This window comes from Syngnathus leptorhynchus, chromosome 14, assembly GCF_054491065.1.
Source record: "Syngnathus leptorhynchus isolate UIUO chromosome 14, UIUO_Slep, whole genome shotgun sequence".
NCBI lineage: Eukaryota > Metazoa > Chordata > Actinopteri > Syngnathiformes > Syngnathidae > Syngnathus > Syngnathus leptorhynchus.
This window is the reverse complement of record NC_141208.1, coordinates 9,761,692-9,778,789: the sequence shown is the minus strand read 5'-3', so window position 1 is coordinate 9,778,789 and position 17,098 is coordinate 9,761,692. Positions and strand designations below refer to the sequence as shown.

Here is a 17,098-nt window from a genome sequence, read left to right as displayed (position 1 = left end):
CTCGAAGTCGTGATTGATTGCTCCACTTTCTTCTCCTTGTCAAGGTCACATTAATGCACAGTGGTCTTGTTTTGGTTCAAAATGTCGAGATGTGATTGTGCGACAGACAAAAATCCTTGAGTTTTTGGAACGGACTTGGTGACCCCCTGGTGTACATTGTTCACCAAAAATTCGTTTGCATGAATAAATAAATCCAGGAAATAAATACATGTAATGGAGATCTACCTAGTCGAAACAAAGTTGGATAAATTCCCAGCTGGTGTGACACTCCCACCTCTTTTAACTTTACAGAATACAAACTTAAACAAAGCACCGATTTAATAACATTTATTTTGTCAATATAACAAAAAAAAAAGGGAAAACATATTTTATAGCGTCACTAGTGTTTTGTATATTGTCAACTCTCGTGATGATGCACAGGTAATTTAGCCCTGTCACTGATGCAACTTGCAGAGCAGGTTCGGCAAGTCGGTGTTGCTGCCCGGTTGCAAAGAAGAGAGCTGTATATTTGTCACACACGGGTGGGGAGGTGACTTGAAAGAAAAGAAAGGGGGGGAAACCCACCTGTGTCGCTCACTGCCTTTGGGTGTGCTGTCCTCGTCGTGGAGCCAACGACCCTTCCCGCACACGCCATCAACATCACGCATGGACAGAAAACGCACTTCAAATTAGATTTTTTTTTTTTTTTTTTTTTTTACTAAAAAGCAGGGAAGAACATGGAAACAAATGGAATTGAGACCATTCACGGTAGGCCACTTTGCATCGTTTGTCTATCTTTTAAGAGTACGTTCTCAGTAATCCTACAAATGCAAATCTCCACGGCCGATTGTTCACTGCACCAGTCAAGCTTTTCCTTCTGATTTTTTTTTTTTTTTGAACGCCTGTCGGATTTGATTGCCATTCGATAGTCCTAAACCTGTAAAAGCCGTGTCCTCTTCACGTACTCTGTTTAACCTTATATGTTCAGCTAACGCGTGTTGCAAAGTCACAATTTAAAATTGCAAACGTGTGTTGCTACAACATCGCGGTTACATGTTCCACTTTTGACTTTGTACGTTGTAACCTATTTAGCCAGGCGGGGTGGCTAAACAGCGCAAGAAGCATGTTACCACAAGGGGAAGCCGTTGCTTACAAAAAAAGTAAACGTTAACATACTTTTGGAAAACATTAACTGCATGCGCCTTCTAACTTTTGTGAACGACTCAATTAATTTAATAATGTTTAAAAACGAATTGTAGTGGAACATTTATTCGAGTATTGAGACAAGCAAACTTTTTGACCCATACGTCTTGCCTGTGTGAACGCATTTACAACATGCCACACGGTCATATCTGGCAGAATTTAAAGTTGAACTTTGAGTGGTGCTGCCACACGCCCTATTTGATACTGTTTCTTGCCCACGCACGCCTTTGACACACACAGATAGCGTCTTAGCAAACGGAAGCACCACCAATCCTGGCGTGCCTGTGTAAGCAACCTAAACTCAGCACATCCCAGGAATTATTGCGCCGCGCCAGAGATCAGGAGGTGATTGAAAAGAATATCAAGCTCTCAGGTAGGGAGAACAATACTAAGATCTTTAAATCATGCAAGCGAGAGCGTTCAATTAGCTGATAGCAGTGGTGCAAGGTCATGCAGAATTTACAGTACCGTACAATCCATTCAACTTTCTTTCCAAATCTATTTCTCAGGTATGGATGGAGACACTTATATCCAGTTCCTCCAGCAGGGCGGAGATCTTCTCAAGGTCCGTTCCGCTTCCTGGAAGAAAAATCGGTACTTTGAACTCCAAGATGACTGTAAGACCATGTGGCGGGAATCAAAAAGAATCTTCAAGAGGCACCGGTCATGTGAGTGCTGTCCTAACTTTTTTAAATGCTCCAATCAGAGCTGTCATCACGGGGAATTTTCCATCACAGACTGAATAGATGAAGAGATGACCCTAGATCTGCAAGAAATCATTTCTGTTTTATCACTTTTTGGTTCTTTTATCACAAACAGGATATTTTAGGTTGCATTACCTGACATGTTTCGGCATGAACTTCCGCAGAGTGGACACTCTGATGAAGGCGGAACTTCATGCCGAAACATGTCAGGTAATGCAACCTAAAATACCCTGTTTGTGATAAAAGAACCAAAAAGTGATTGAAAAAGGAAACAGAATGAACTTAGTACAACTATTACGAAAAAGTTATGGAGAGAACTGCGTCAGGACACTCTGATGAAGGCGGAAGTTCATGCCGAAACATGTCAGGTAATGCAACCCAAGATACCCTGTTTGTGATAAAAGAACCAAAAAGTGATTGAAAAAGGAAACAGAATGAACTTTCTGTTTTAGTTGGTAATAAATAACCCTGATATGGCTTTTAAGTGTATCTCTATGGAGATACCTGTAGTGCATATAAAGTTGTCCTGCTGTGAACTGTGTGACAAATTCAGACATTTTCATTTGTGACCTGAAATATGCCATGTTCATGTTCACAAAGCGCTTATTAAACAAGCTTGTTGAAAATGCCAAAAGTCGAAAGGATCACAATGTTTGAGTATATTTGTCAGGCATTCTAACCATAAGGCACAATATCGTATGGTAAATGACATGAAAGCTTTTTGTCTGCCCAGTTTCCATTGACAACATCTCTGATGTGCGAGCGGGTCGTCAGACAGAGGGATTGAAAAAGTACACAGACCAGCAGGTGGAGAATTGCTGCTTCTCCATCGTCTTCAAGGACCACCAGAAGAACTTGGACCTAATGGCCAGTAGTGAGGACGAGGCCAAACAATGGGTTAGCAGCCTTCAGAAACTCATCAGCAGCAGAAACAATCTCAACCAGCAGCAAAAGACAGAACAGTATCCTTATCGCTGCTTGAAGTCTAAACATACGCCTTGACCGATATCACAAAAGGATTCAACTCAATTTGACTCGAATGGGATAGTCGGGAACAGAGTTAGTCAGTAATGTCTCACTTCAGTTGCCGTGGCTACTTAATGTATTTAGATCAATATTTTGATGTATTGCCGCCACCTTGCGCCCTCTGGTGGTATTGCTGTGCTGTCACAAATGTATGGCAGATGACACCTTACATGAACCTCGTTCCAGTTGGATCTTCAGCTGCTTGAGCAAAGCAGACAAGAACAAAGATAACAAGCTGAGTGTGTCAGAGATCAAGAGCTTCCTGCGTCTCATCAACATTGACGTGGATGACGACTATGCAGACATGATCTTTGAGGTTGTACCGTGCAGACTAAAATTATAGAAAGATTGGAATACCTGTACACTTTAAATTGTTGATATACTGTCTTGTTGTGATATTGTCTAAGCTGCATCTTATATTAATCAACTGTCATGTTACACGAACTAGAAATGTGACAAATCAAAGTCTGGATACCTGTTTGGGGAGGAGATCAAAGATTTCTACGACCTGCTGACCTACCGGGAAGAAATCGACGTCATTTACCAGGCGTATGCCCGCTCGGCAGGCGTCATGAGTTCGGAGAACCTGGTGGAGTTCATGCTGAAGGAACAGAGAGAGATGACAACATTGGATGACGCACACAAGATTATTGAGAAGTTTGAGCCGGATGAAAAAGGTGAGACGTCAGTGGTGGGAAGGACATGCGTACCAGCGGCTCGCAAAAGACTTAGATACCACTTAAATGGGTCCAATCATATCCAAAATATTTTCATCAAGATCTGTGTGCTCTTTGTTGTTTTTTGTTTTCCAGCCAAGGAGAAGAAGGTCTTGACCAAAGATGGCTTCCTCATATACCTGCACCATCCTGATGCCTTGATCCTCAATCCAGAGCACACGGAGGTGTACCAGGATATGAGCCAACCTCTAAACCACTATTTCATCTCCTCGTCACACAATACCTACCTTCTGGAGGATCAACTCAAAGGACCAAGCAGTACCGAGGCCTATGTCAGGTGAACATGCTGCACAACTTAAGATATTGCTTAGTTGTGCATTATTCTAATATCATGGTGTAAGATGGTGCTGGCTCTTCCAGGGCTCTGCTGAAGGGCTGCCGCTGTGTGGAGTTGGACTGCTGGGACGGATCAGACGACGAGCCAGTCATCTACCACGGGTACACGCTAACCTCAAAGATCCTCTTCAAAGATGCCATTAAAGCCATCAAGGAATACGCTTTTGAGGTGAGCTCATTTTGTGAATGTCGGATATGTCGTTGGGTTTCAATCAAGTCACTGTACGTACGTACCGCAGACATCAGAATACCCGGTGATCCTCTCCCTGGAGAACCACTGCAGTGTGGAGCAGCAGAAAGTCATGGCCCGGCACTTGAGCTCTATCTTGGGCAGCGCGCTGGTCACCTCTCCCCTCGGGGACGCCATGCCCACAAAGTTCCCATCTCCTGAGGTACGTTCCCGACCACTGCTCCTTCAACTTATGCTGCTCTTCAATGTGCTCCAACGTTGTCCAGGAGCTCAAGGGCAAGTTCCTGATCAAAGCCAAGAGGTTAAACAAACTCGAGGCCACTTTTGCTCCGGACCTGGCGGATGTCGATGAATCTGAAGTCACAGAAGAAGAAGAATCAGACGATGAGGATGAACCGGTGGAGGAAAACGTACGCATGTCTAACGAAAAATGTCAACATCGGTAGGGCTTTTCAACTTGTCTTGTGTTACTCTTGAATAAACGGCAGAAAAAAAAGAAACTGAAGCTAGCAAAAGAGCTGTCCGACATGGTGATCTACTGCAAGAGTGTCCACTTCAATGGTTTTGAGGATGCCAAGCTGAGCTTTTATGAGATGTCGTCCTTTAAGGAAAAAAAGGCCTTTAGACTTGCAGAAGAGTCAGGTGCGGTGGCCACAACTCGCACGGCTTATGGCCTGAAACGAGATCAAAATTAAAATTGAGCCGTTTGCCCCATGTAGCAAATGCCTACGTCAATCATAATGTAGACAAGCTGAGCCGCATCTACCCGGCCGGCTCCAGGACCGACTCCTCCAACTACAACCCGGTGCCTCTGTGGAACGCTGGCTGCCAAATTGGTACGTGATATGGAATATGATATTTCCATTTCCAATGTGACAACACGCCATCATCTCACGTGTGTCCCAGTGGCCCTGAACTTTCAGACAAGCTGCGAAGAGATGGATCTATACCAAGGCAAATTCTTTGTGAACGGGAAGAGCGGCTACATCCTGAAACCCGTCTACATGAGGAACAGAGTCACAGAGTTTGACCCCATCACTCTGGCCCGAGGAGAGTGGCTCAAGCCCAAGACGCTTCACGTCATGGTGCGTGCTTCAACTTTGAGAGAGGCTTGGAAAAGGATATATAGACTGATGTGAAATATCTTCTCATCACCAGGTGATATCAGCGCAGCAGCTCCCTAAAGTCAGCCAGAAGAAATCCTCCATTGTTGACCCGCTGGTTAAGGTGGAGGTGCACGGAGTGGCGGCTGACAGGGCAGTGAAAGAAACCAGCACTGTTGACAACAATGGTAATGCGCTCATTTTTCTATTCTGCCATCACAATGTCATCTTATTACGTGCAACATAAGAGCTGTTATTTTTCGGAACACTTATTGTCGAGACAATGAAGTATTTTATTCTGGAACATTCTGCAGTTCAGATTTGGGACACCTGTGATAGACTGGATTCAATTTTGTTGCAGTCTTGTCAATTTTATTCTCTTGAATCTTTGCTAGTGTGGTGTATTTTGCCACCTACTTGGCGCTGTAGTAGGCTCGATCGGGATTTTTTCCCAGTGCAAAGATGTAAACGAGACATCACTAATTAAAAAATTAACTCACCTGAAATTATGAGAAAAGCATTGTTGGTTCCATGCCGACAGTAGGCAACGCAAGCATCTGCTGTTGTTCAGGTCCTGGACAAACTACCACACAGTAAACTAAAAGAGTTTTGTAAGGAAACACAGTTGTCATGTTTAGTTTGACTTCGTCCATCCGTCCATCTTTTTTGGTTGTTTCTCATGTAGGTTTCAACCCACAATGGAATGAAAACTTCCAGTTTGAAGTGTACGTACCAGAGCTTGCCTTACTGCGCTTCCTCATCCAGGACCACGATTCCACGTCTGGAAATGAATTTGTTGCACAGTACTCACTTCCACTCAACAGTTTAAAGATGGGTGAGTTCGTGAGTTCGTTGTTGAGAGCTACAGACGTTCTCCTAAGTGGCTCAATCATTTTCTACATGTTTCTACGCAGGCTACAGACACGTGCCTCTTCTCGATAAAACTGGCCACGTTGTCCCTGCGGCTGCACTCTTTGTTCACATCATAGTCGTCAATGCGGAATGAAACTCCACAGCCATGATTTAGCCATTTTATTCAATTTTTTAATTTTTAAAGTATATTCCTTTGTAGATCAACTTATTGAGCAATGTTGTTCCAGTTGATTGAGCAGATAAATGCTAGTATCTATACTGCAAGTTAGACAGGAGCTGTCATGAAAATATGTATGGTAAAAACCTTGCAGGAACTTGTTTTGCTCTAGTAGTGTGATAATAGGGCCACAAAGTCTTGTTTTTATTCCAGCAATTCAAGGTAAACAAGACAATGGAAAATAATGACTACATTGTCATGTATGATTGATTTTTCTTGGATCAGAACTTTTTTTTTTTTTTTTTTAAATAACGTTTCAACATGAATACCTGTCTACTGAAGTATTTATTTATCGCAGCATGTCATACTGTTGGAAACATTTGCATCAGATGGATATCCATCAAATCTATGTCATCTAAGTCAAAATTGCCTTTGGACATCAATATAGTAACCTCCCTGAAGAAATAATTACATCTGACTTATCAACACTGTGGCATGACTTACTACCGTATTTTTCGGACTATAAGTCGCGTTTTGTTTTTTTCATAGTTTGGGTGTGGGGGCGACTTATAGTCAAGAGTGACTTATATGTGAAATTATTCACAAATTTTCAAAATTCAAAAATCCGCGATGTCGTGAAACCACGATAAACGAACCGCGATGTAGCAAGGGATTACTGTAATTTGAATTGCAACTGGCATCAGCAGCGTGGCGCATACGCGGCAGTGTTTATATAAAGGACAAAGGATTCGATCACGGGATTTAATGACTTAGAGTGACAGAGATTGTTGGATAAAATTGTTGTTTATAATTATATGGGCCTGTGGAATAGTATGAACTGCAACCTCCGTCAGCGGCGAGGCGCACACCTGGCATTGTTGACATAAAGGACGATAGATGAATTTAATGATTTGGAGTGACACAGATGGTTTGATAATATTGTTGCTTATATAATAGTTATTTGATATATCATTTATATACCGTTATATGGGCCTGTGGAATAATGTGAACTGCAGCCGACGTCAGCGGCACGGCGCACACCCAGCATTGTTGACATAAAAGAGGATTGATGGATTTAATGATTTGGAGTGACACATTGTTTGATAAAAGTGTTATGTTATAGTTATTTGGATAATTGTCGATGTAACATCAGGCCCGTTCTCAGCTCTTTGTTTGTGTTTATGTCACGTTAGCATACCGTATCGTTTAGCCTGTTGTTGGTCGTTCATGTCTGTTCTTGGTGTTGGATTTTGTCGAATAAATTTCCCCCAAAATATGACTTATACTCCGGTGCGACATTTATGTTTTTTGCACTTTTTTTATGCATTTTATGGCTAATGAGACGTATATTCCGGAGCGACTTTTAGTCTGAAAAATACGGTACTTGGTTTTAAATTCAGATGCTTTTCTGAGATGTAAATAAGGTGGTATGACAAGACTGCAGCCATTTCTTGACACGCAACATTAGGCATGAGAAACTTGTTCCAATGTAGCCTTTTATTATGGATAGAAATGATGCTCAGGATGACAGTACACAGACATACCTAAGAAGTGGAAAAGCATTAAAACTGAGAACTCCACCACCCCTCTCGACCTACACCAACAAAACATAAGCACAGTCAAGTGTTTTGGAACATTGGTGTTAAATTCATAAACCAACTGATGAATATTTGAAGTGAGGGGACACCCAAAAGAAAAGCAGTTAGCACACGCACAGACACACGTCTTGTGAATAGGAAAGAAAAACCTGACAGAGAAGTTGAGTAGGATCAAAAAACGCTTGACGTGAGGATGGGATTATGAATATGAATTTTTCAATGCAATACTGTCAAAAGGTAGAAAAATATCACAATGATAAACATTTTTCAGAGCAAATAATTCATCTGTGGGTTGATACATCTTACAAAAAGAACATTGCACACAAACCGTCGTGAACAAAACGCCCACTCGCATCACAAACAAAGGAGAAAATATCTGGAGGAGCAGCAGCCTTTTACCTTGAAAATGAATGTAGACGTTTCAAATCTATATAGTTTTTCGATCCATGAGTCAAATTGGTAAAATGGCATTACCCTTCCACAAGCAGAAGGCAGCAATTGCATGATGAGGTGACCCAGTAGCGTTATAGCAAGTTCGGGACTGAGCAGCTATTTGAAGATTTTCGAGGGTTGATTACTATGGCAATGAAGAGTGACAACCTTTATTTGGCTACTGTCCCAACAGCACAAATACTCATTCATTCATGCATTATCCAAACCACTTATTCCTGTAATATTTTGGGAACCTTGAGAAAAAAAAAATATTGTACGGTATTATGAATTTGTTCACAATAACGGAACTGCACTGAGACTGCCCAACCATATTTGTACGGGACGGGGGGGGGTTAAGTGTGTTAGTTCTCGGCACACGAGCTCAACAATTGGGATTCAAACCCCTGAAGACACCCTTTCCAAAGAAAAAAGGTTATTGCCGTGGGAGCAAATGTTGCGGCAATCTGTGTGCGTGGCTCCTCTCAAACAGGCACTGAGGTGAGGAGCAATTCAAAAGAGTCTGTGAAAGTAAACGCCACACGCATGTACAAACATGCACATCTCGACTCCAACTTGACCAGGAAGAAAAGGGGGTGATCAGTCCAGGCCTGACTCGAAGATGCTACCCTCATGGGAATAGATAGAAGATGGCACTTGACCCCAACTGTACAGTTTTGGAAGGGAGGTTGGGGGAAAAAAAAAATACATACAAAAAAAATGTGGATTCAGTTGCATCAATTTGCAGAATGCAAAGGTTGGCTTAAATGCTGACACTAACAAACACAAAACAATAACAAATGGTAGAATATTAAAAGCATGAGTATTCATTTAACAAATTAATAAAACCAATAATGCAATTCTAACTATCCGCCTGTTCAACATAAATCCAATAAAAGTAGTCCATATTTGGCAACAAAAAGGAACCAACCAAAATAATATACCGTAATTTTCGGACTATAAGTCGCGGTTTTTGTCATAGTTTGGGTGGGGGGGCGACTTATACTCAGGAGCGACTTATGTGATTTTTTTCACAAATTTTCAAAATTCAAAAATCCGCGATGTAGTGAAACCGCGATAAACGAACCGCTATGTAGCAAGGGATTACTCATTGTCATTTGAACTGCAAGTGACGTCACCGGTGCCGCGCGGCGGTTGTTTACATAAAGGGCAAAGGATTCGATCACGGGATGACGAAGGGCCCCACGTACTACCGGCATCATTAGCGACTTTGTTTGTAAGTGACACGGAGGACGAACAATTTGAAGGATTTAATAATTTGGAGTGACACAAAAGGTTTGAAAAACTATTATGGCTTTTACGCACGCCTGGTCCTTCTCGACGGGAGCTCTCTTTCACCTCCATGGGTGGAAGTCGTAGGCCGGCGCTCGGCTGGGTGGCTGTCCTGGGACGGTGGATGGGGCTCGGACATGGCTTTTACGCACGCCCGGTCATACGCCCGATAGTTGTTGGCTCGTTGAACTCTGGTATTGATAAATAAGGAGCAGTTTACCAAACCCACGTCTTTCCTGGTACTTAAACGGATTTAATGATTTGGAGTGACACAGATGGTTCGATAATATTGTTTTAATATGGTAGTTATTTGAAATATACTTTATATATCGTTATATGGGTCTGTGGAATAATTAGAAATGCAACTTAACAACGGGTCCGACGTGAGCATATGCGGCGCATATGCGGCATTGTTTACATAAAGCACGATCGATGGATTTAATGAATTGGAGTGACACAGATGGTTTGATAAACGTGTTATTTATGTAATACTTACTTGAATAACTCTGAATGTAACGTCAGGCCCGTTCTCAGCTCCTCGTTTGTGTATGTGTCACGTTAGCATACCGTATCGTTTAGCCTGTTGTTGCTGGTTCATGTCTGTTTTTGGTGTTGGATTTTGACAAATTTGCCGCAAAAGTGCAATTTATACTCCGGCGCGACTTATAAATGTTTTTTTTTTTCACTTTATTGTGCATTTTATGGCTGGTGCGACTTATACTCCAGAGTGATTTATAGTCTGAAAATTATGGTATTGGCACATTTTAGTTTCAAGATTAAAAAAAAAAAAAAACACAAAAAAAAAAGAAAACCACAAAAAAAAACAAAAAAAATTGCAGCTGAGATAGTCCAGTTTACAGTTGCAAACTTTGCCTAAAACAAATCAACTTGCGCTATGCGATACAATGAAAGCAGAAAGACACGTCTATATCATGGCACAGGAATTCAGAAAGGAAAAAATTATTTTAAAAAATGCAGGGGAGATGTGACACTTGTGTGTCCACCCAAAAGTATATCATGTGTGAAAAACAGGAGCACTCGGGGAATATGCCATATAGAAAAGAATTCCCCGTAGAAACAACACTCACACACAAGGCACTTCATTCGGTAAGAAAAGAGTCACAGTCCTTTCCGCCACCAAAAACTGCATGCATAGCGACAGCACAAGGACAAAATATTTTACTACGTTTGTGCGGTTCCACATGAGAAGTTTGAGACAAAAAGTTTTGTTTTGTTTGGCTTTAAGCACTTAACCAAATAGGAAAACTTTGTTGGTTTGAAAATAAAGACCAGAGTTCATTCCTTTGAGTATTTTGCCACCAATGGTGTCAACTTCAGATCTTCTCCTGATTGATTTTTTGACTTGTTTTTGTTACACACAGTGTCCGTGGTTAATTAAGTGTATTTTTTCTCATTTGGGATGGCACTCACCAGGGGACGATAGCATCGTTGGGGGAAAGCCTCAGCGGTGAGTCGGGTCGGACGAGGGGGATGGCGAGTGCAGATGCTACCTGCCTCTCAGATCCTGGAGGGCCCCGTAAACCTCCTCTTCTTTGCTCAGTCCCTCAAAGACAGGCAGCAGGTCCAGCAGCTCCGTGTCATTCATGTCGTCAAACCATGACTGGACTGGGACCTATGGTGAAAATAAAAGAGGGGGATCTTTTCAACAGCAAGTAACATCTAAATGCTACGCAAGTACCACAAAATACGGTAGCATCGGATTACAAACCAATCAAATTAAACCATCTGAGACTAATTGCAAATAAAATCAGTACAAGTTCAGTCAAGAGTGCTGCACTTGGAAACACGGTCAACAGCGTCTTCTATGGTAACCAAGGAACTCCTGGCACATTCTACTAATATTCTGGTACATCTTAGCTAAAAAAAATGCAATATAAAAGTCTTTGGCCTGGACCAGAAAACCAAATTACAGGTGTGAACACAGCCCGGGATGTTCAAAGATGCTTCAAAGCTTAAAGTGGCAAAGCAGTGTCGTTTTGTTTTATCGACTGAAGTCACATCTTGAATTTTTTATTTTTTTTTAAATGCCAACAACTGTTTGGTGTCAGCTGCAAAAGCAGCATGTCACGCTGACAGGCTCACCACGGTCACAACCACAAATTACTATTTGCAGATCCATGTTTAGGCTTGAAACATGAAGTCATAGTGAGAATAAAAAGCACGATTGACATGCAATTTCAAATTCTGTATTAGGTGACGACCGGCAAAGCAACTTACAGCATTTTCTGGGTGAAAAATGTACGAGGCAGGCGAGTTGTCAACTATGATGACGTTGCTGAGCTCTCGTCCAAGCCGGCTGAGGTCCTTAACGTAGTTGCCCCTGTGGAACACGCAGGACTCTCTGAAGAGCCGTGCTCTGAACACGCCCCACTGGTCCAGCAGGTCTGCCACAGGGTCTGCGTACTATCAAAACAAACATGCTGTTAGTAAGCTGGGAGAACAAATATGAACCATGTCCCAAAGTTTGACAAGGCAGTATGCTTGAAGCACTATACATATATTAGCTAAAGGACACAAAGTACAGACTTTGTCTGTTTTGACAGGAGAGGGTTCACGACAGCTGTCATATTTTCCAACCCATCTAAAGTTTCACATTTGTTTTCTTCCCCCCAACGCATAACACTTAAACAGACAGAAAAGCAGAATTGTAAAAGGTTGAGAGCGCAAAAGAAAACACTGACGCCACAATGCGACTCGGGCTTAACGAACCTTTGCCAGACTGGCTGTGAAGAGCACACACTCAAAGAGCTCTCCCATCTTTTGCAGAAATTTGTCCACGTGAGGTCGTTTCAGCACATACACCTGCGTGAAGGTGAAGCAGGAGCATGACATAAGGTGGAGGCCACTACTTTATCAACAAGGCGAGGAAACTGAAGCCACTGTCACTTCCAGTCGCTCCTTTCTGTATGTGGGGCTGTCACCTAGTGCAAGTAATCATGAATAGGCCAACCAGGATAAACACAGCCTATCCTGGATTACTTGAATCAGATAACAACCACTTCTTCTGGATCTTCTCATGGATTCACGCAACTCTCGTCTCAAACCAAAATCATGTATTACCTGATGAACTGTGCCATCGATCTCCACGGGAACAATAAAATCTGCATTGCTGATTGGCTGCGAGCAGAATAAAACAGCAGCATGTTAGCAACGTAAAGCGCCAGTGATGACCAGCAGAGGTCCCATGTCTCTGAAATGATGTTAACATTAGCAGTCTATTTTATGACAAACAAAATGGGTTCATTTTCCGTTTTCTCAGGTAGAAACTTTGGTGTGACAGACCCAATTAGGATGAAAAAAAGGAAAAAGAAGAATCAGAAAGCGAAAGAGTGGGATATTCAGGAGCTTAAAAAAAACGTCTATTGCATGTAAAACGCTTGGTTGTTTCCTTCCATCATTGCATCTTCCTTTTTTCTAACTAAAGACTGACAGGCAGCCCTGTAATATTTCCTTTGTTGTGACTAATGCACACACAGCCTGCTTTCTTTAGACACTGAATGGATCAACAAATTGGGGAGTTACTGGCTTTAGCAAAAAAAAATCAACTTATCATGCGTTTTTTTGCAGGTAAAACTGACTTCCGTGGAATACAAACCTCTCTTTCAAGACACACATAGGATTTATTCAATGTTTTCAATTCAATGTTCTTTGTTATTTTTCCAACATGGCAGATCATACATGGTTGTTGTTTGCAGTGGTGTAGAACCATCCAAAACTAAAGTTGTGTCTACTACTTGAATGAGTTAGAGTAATGAGTCAAAATAATGACTTTTGTATTGGGAAACACTCACTATGAAGTGTGTGGTGGGTGTTACCTTAAATGAGCTGTGGACCAGAGTTTCATCCAAGTCAATGACAACACACTTTTTACCGTAGTCGGATATTTTCACCTCTGGTAGGAGGTATTTGGCTGGTGGCTGTGTGGGAGACAAGACAAGACAAGACAGACACCATCCATTTACTAACAGAGATTGGGGGAGTTGCCCCAAAAAGAGACAAGCAGATGCAAAACAGGCACGAGAAATGCAACTTCCATCAATTATGTACTGCGCAAACCTGAGCAGAAATGCCACTCGAATTCTTTTCACCAATTTAACATGTCTGAAATTGGTCTGACACAATGCAAGTACACAGTATATTATTGAATGACATTCTTTTAAAGACAGCTTCTTTAAGGAGGTCGATCCATGTTTAGATCAAATGAAACTTTACAAACATGATCACAGAGTGAGGCCATGCAGATGTTAGCTTATGCCAGGGAGAATTATGAGAAACTGGTGCTACTCTAAAAGCGATCCAGTACGCTTGAACTGTCAGAGAGACTGTCAGGAGGTTTTGAGTTTTTAACCTTTGATGAGCATAACATCACACCCAAATAGCTGACTTGACAGATCTTACCTGACAAACCTCAATAGCAAAGCATAAATTCTTTTCCTTAAACACCTGCATTGATGATAGCAAGTTTTGCCTTAAAAATTTACTGAAAAGGTTAACCCCATAAACCTACAGGTGCCTAACCGCAGTTGCAGCTTTAATTGGCTGAAAATGAACCATGAGAAGAACTGGAGCCCACACAGGTCCAACATGCCAGCACTGGCCCACACAAGGCTACATGCAAAGGGGGACAAAAAAAAAAAGAAAAAGCAATACATACACCAGGGAGAGGGAGGACCTCGACCTGGTCACACTACAACACAGGAGATGGACACATGTATAAAATGAGGGAAGGGGACAAAAAAAGATGTAGAAAAGACAGACAAATGGGGAAAAAATAAATACTTTGTCGACAGAAATAGAAGCGTTAATATGTACAAGGAGTAATGGGCAAAGCAGCCGACCTTCGGGGGCGATCCGTTCTCCTCAGGTGGAGGAAGCGGCAGGGTCCCTGCGTTGCTATTGGTTGCGGGCACTTCCACATTGTAGTTGCGGAAGCAGCAGAAGAATGTGCTGAAGATGCTCCGGTTGCTCTGTTTCTTTAGGCTGCTGTCGGACTGGGATGCTATCAGTAAAGAGAAAAGAGGAGAGCCTGTTAACGCAAGATTAAGCCAAAACCTGACTGACTGACAGTTTAATGATGATCAGCTGACAAAATAATGATCAGCTTTCATGATGCCGTCAAAATGAATAGCCAATGAGGGACCATTTTTCGAAGAAAACATCCCATCTGCCATTTACTCAAGCTGTCTGTAAGCACTTCTGTTTCAACACAGAAACAGATTCAAAGACATTACAACTGTTAAGTAATGAACCACAAACTGAATGGAGAAAAAAAAACAATAACAACTGCGTTGCTTCTACTGCATGCAACACATCCAAAAGCTTTGGCAACAAGAGACAGCAAAAAAGGCCAATAAAGCCTCGACTATTCTCACAATCCTCCTACGATCCTGTTACTGCGTAGGAGCTGTGTGTGTGTGTGTGTGCGTGCGTGTGTGTGTACTCGATCATACGAGTGAAGGCATGATGTAAGTGGCGATCCATGTCAGACACATTTGAAACCTCATGAACCACTATGAAAGTTGAGTCACAACTTTAAATAGCTGACCCTTTGCCAATTTCAACAAGGACAAAATAAGAGCCACAAACTCGCCAACGATCCCCAACCGACACCATTTGCTTTAGATGTGAAACCAAATGAAAGGTTTTGAATAAAAGGTGCCCCTTTACGTAGCTAAACTTGGCCCTGAAGTCATGCTGTAGTGCTGCACTAGCCAACAGGGCAGGGGAGGGGGTGTCTATATTTAGACTGCTGTTGGGCAACTAATGTAGTCACTTGTCATATAACATTCAGTGCTCAGATGTTGTCCAGACACAGTCTGTTCAACTCAACGAGGTCTACTTAGTAAATTCCTTTGGAACCACTGCTGTCTTTGATTTACGGTACATAAGCAAAGACAAATCAGTGACTCAATGCACAGTAAAGTGTTATCAGAAACCTCAGCAATCTAAAAAGTTAAGAAAAGAGGAAATTAATCAGGACGTAAATCATTCTGTGAAGTATAGCCAAAGAATTTTGCAAATGGTTAAGGTCAGAGGTCATATGTATTCATAAACCTTTAAACATGCAAATAAAATTTGACTATTTAGGATGCTGCGTGGTATTACAAATGTTTTACAAGTCATAAGTAGTAATTGACATCCATTGTCTCATTTTATTCAATATGAACTCAATTCTTAAAACCCCACTTGTCGTTAATGATGCTTCAATCTAGAACTTAAGTATGAGATGCAGGCAGAGAAGATTCAAGGAGTAGAGTGATATCCAACCACTTCTTCGTGAGCGGTGTGGGCTTCCACCGTGTCAAACTACCTTTTAACGAGGGTTACGTAGGGCGAATTTGATCATCAATGAGTCTCAACTAGTACCAATCGCGGTGAATATGCAGCGAACATATGTAAGAGCTGCTTTGAAACTTGCAGCGGACGAAACACGCTGATAAACCTGTTGCCAAAAGAGTTTGTGTACAAATACAACTTGTGTTTCCAAGAGATATGATGTTCGCATACAGTTGGGCGCAAATGGCTGCGCGGTGAATATGCAGCGAACATATGTAAGAGCTGCTTTGAAACTTGCCGCGGACGAAACACGCTGATAAACCTGTTGCCAAAAGAGTTTGTGTACAAATACAACTTGTGTTTCCAGGAGATATGATGTTCGCTTACAGTTGGGCGCAAATGGCTGCGCCAATACTTGAAGTAGTTAGCAAAGGTAGCTACCGTTACGTTCATTCCCTTACCCGCTCTTCTTACCTTTTTCCTGGTTGAAGGATATTATTTTCTCCTCCTTCGGATTGGAAACTTGGGTTATTATGGACATGTGGTCCATTGAGCCGGGTGGTTATTTCGTTTTGAGACTCCCGCAATATTAGCCCGCTTGCTCGGGCGAGCGGTATGCTAGCTAACGTAAGCTAGCTGTTTAAACCGAGGGAGATCAGGTAGCCCACAAAAGACACACCAGCGTCTGAGGGGAAGCGTTGTGGCAGCGGGGGTAGCCAGCCAGCTAGCTCGGTGCACAGTAAAAGCCTCTTAAGGACTGTCATCTATAACCCCGTGTAAAATAACATTATCTTGGGGGGATAACCCCGAACGCGCGGTGCCTTAAAAGTAAAACAAAACGACGTTGAAGCAACCGCTAGTAAAAGTTAACAACTAGCCTGGCCCCGTTAGCGAATACAAGCCGTGGGGCTACGATCATCCCCCAACAACCCCCTCCCCCCCTCCAAAAGAAAAAAAAGATTTGCAAGCCTGCGTGACTCTAGCCAAGTCTAAAATACTTCGAAGGCCGTCGAAGGGTTACACCTTTTCAAAACAAACACGCCGTCAAGTTAGGGAGCTAACACTTGTAGACTGACGTGCCATGGCCTTTCATTACCCCAGTGCAACATGGAGGATGAATGTATTTGGAGTTGAATCTGAAGCGGGGACGCACAGACTCGAGTAGGAGGGGGC

At 42.3% G+C, this 17,098-nt stretch overlaps 2 protein-coding genes across 4 annotated transcripts; one reads left to right on the top strand and one right to left on the bottom strand.

Annotated features, from left to right (window-relative positions):
* The first annotated feature begins 469 nt into the window (after positions 1-469).
* Positions 470-6,915, top strand: LOC147046564 (1-phosphatidylinositol 4,5-bisphosphate phosphodiesterase delta-1-like). The gene is made up of 15 exons (XM_085929516.1): positions 470-747; positions 1,692-1,850; positions 2,620-2,848; positions 3,099-3,228; positions 3,361-3,589; positions 3,725-3,926; positions 4,010-4,154; positions 4,225-4,377; positions 4,442-4,585; positions 4,664-4,817; positions 4,895-5,011; positions 5,082-5,260; positions 5,334-5,466; positions 5,964-6,113; positions 6,193-6,915. The coding sequence occupies exons 1-15, from the start codon at positions 717-719 to the stop codon at positions 6,282-6,284; spliced, it is 2,247 nt and encodes a 748-aa protein (XP_085785642.1). The 5' UTR covers positions 470-716; the 3' UTR covers positions 6,285-6,915.
* LOC147046563 (CTD small phosphatase-like protein) lies at positions 5,009-16,853 on the bottom strand. Of its 3 annotated transcripts, none has more exons than XR_015068144.1 (8): positions 16,400-16,853; positions 14,488-14,648; positions 13,465-13,566; positions 12,710-12,766; positions 12,359-12,451; positions 11,867-12,052; positions 11,060-11,261; positions 5,009-9,002 (listed from the first exon to the last, which is right to left on the bottom strand). XR_015068144.1 is itself a non-coding variant. In XM_085929519.1 (8 exons), exons 1-8 carry the CDS (start codon positions 16,473-16,475, stop codon positions 11,136-11,138), a joined length of 834 nt encoding a protein of 277 aa, XP_085785645.1. In that variant the 5' UTR covers positions 16,476-16,853; the 3' UTR covers positions 10,383-11,135. The 3 variants fall into 3 exon arrangements, 2 of the variants coding, with proteins under 2 accessions (XP_085785645.1, XP_085785644.1); XM_085929519.1 differs by lacking the exon at positions 5,009-9,002 and adding an exon at positions 14,304-14,336 and having other exon boundaries at positions 10,383-11,261; XM_085929518.1 differs by lacking the exon at positions 5,009-9,002 and having other exon boundaries at positions 10,383-11,261.
* Between the last annotated feature and the right edge of the window lie 245 nt (positions 16,854-17,098).

Bases quoted from the DNA above. Each gene is read 5' to 3' on its own strand.
- LOC147046564 (XM_085929516.1), top strand. From the start codon at position 717: ATGGAAACAAATGGAATTGAGACCATTCACG. The intron at 1,851-2,619 runs GTGAGTGCTGTC...TTGTCTGCCCAG, and splicing joins CTTCAAGAGGCACCGGTCAT to TTTCCATTGACAACATCTCT. The intron at 5,261-5,333 runs GTGCGTGCTTCA...TCTCATCACCAG, and splicing joins CCAAGACGCTTCACGTCATG to GTGATATCAGCGCAGCAGCT.
- LOC147046563 (XM_085929519.1), bottom strand. From the start codon at position 16,475: ATGGACCACATGTCCATAATAACCCAAGTTTCCAATCCGAAGGAGGAG. The intron at 14,649-16,399 runs GTAAGAAGAGCG...CTTTACTGATAG, and splicing joins ATCCTTCAACCAGGAAAAAG to CATCCCAGTCCGACAGCAGC. The intron at 14,337-14,487 runs GTCGGCTGCTTT...CCTGTGTTGTAG, and splicing joins AGAACGGATCGCCCCCGAAG to TGTGACCAGGTCGAGGTCCT.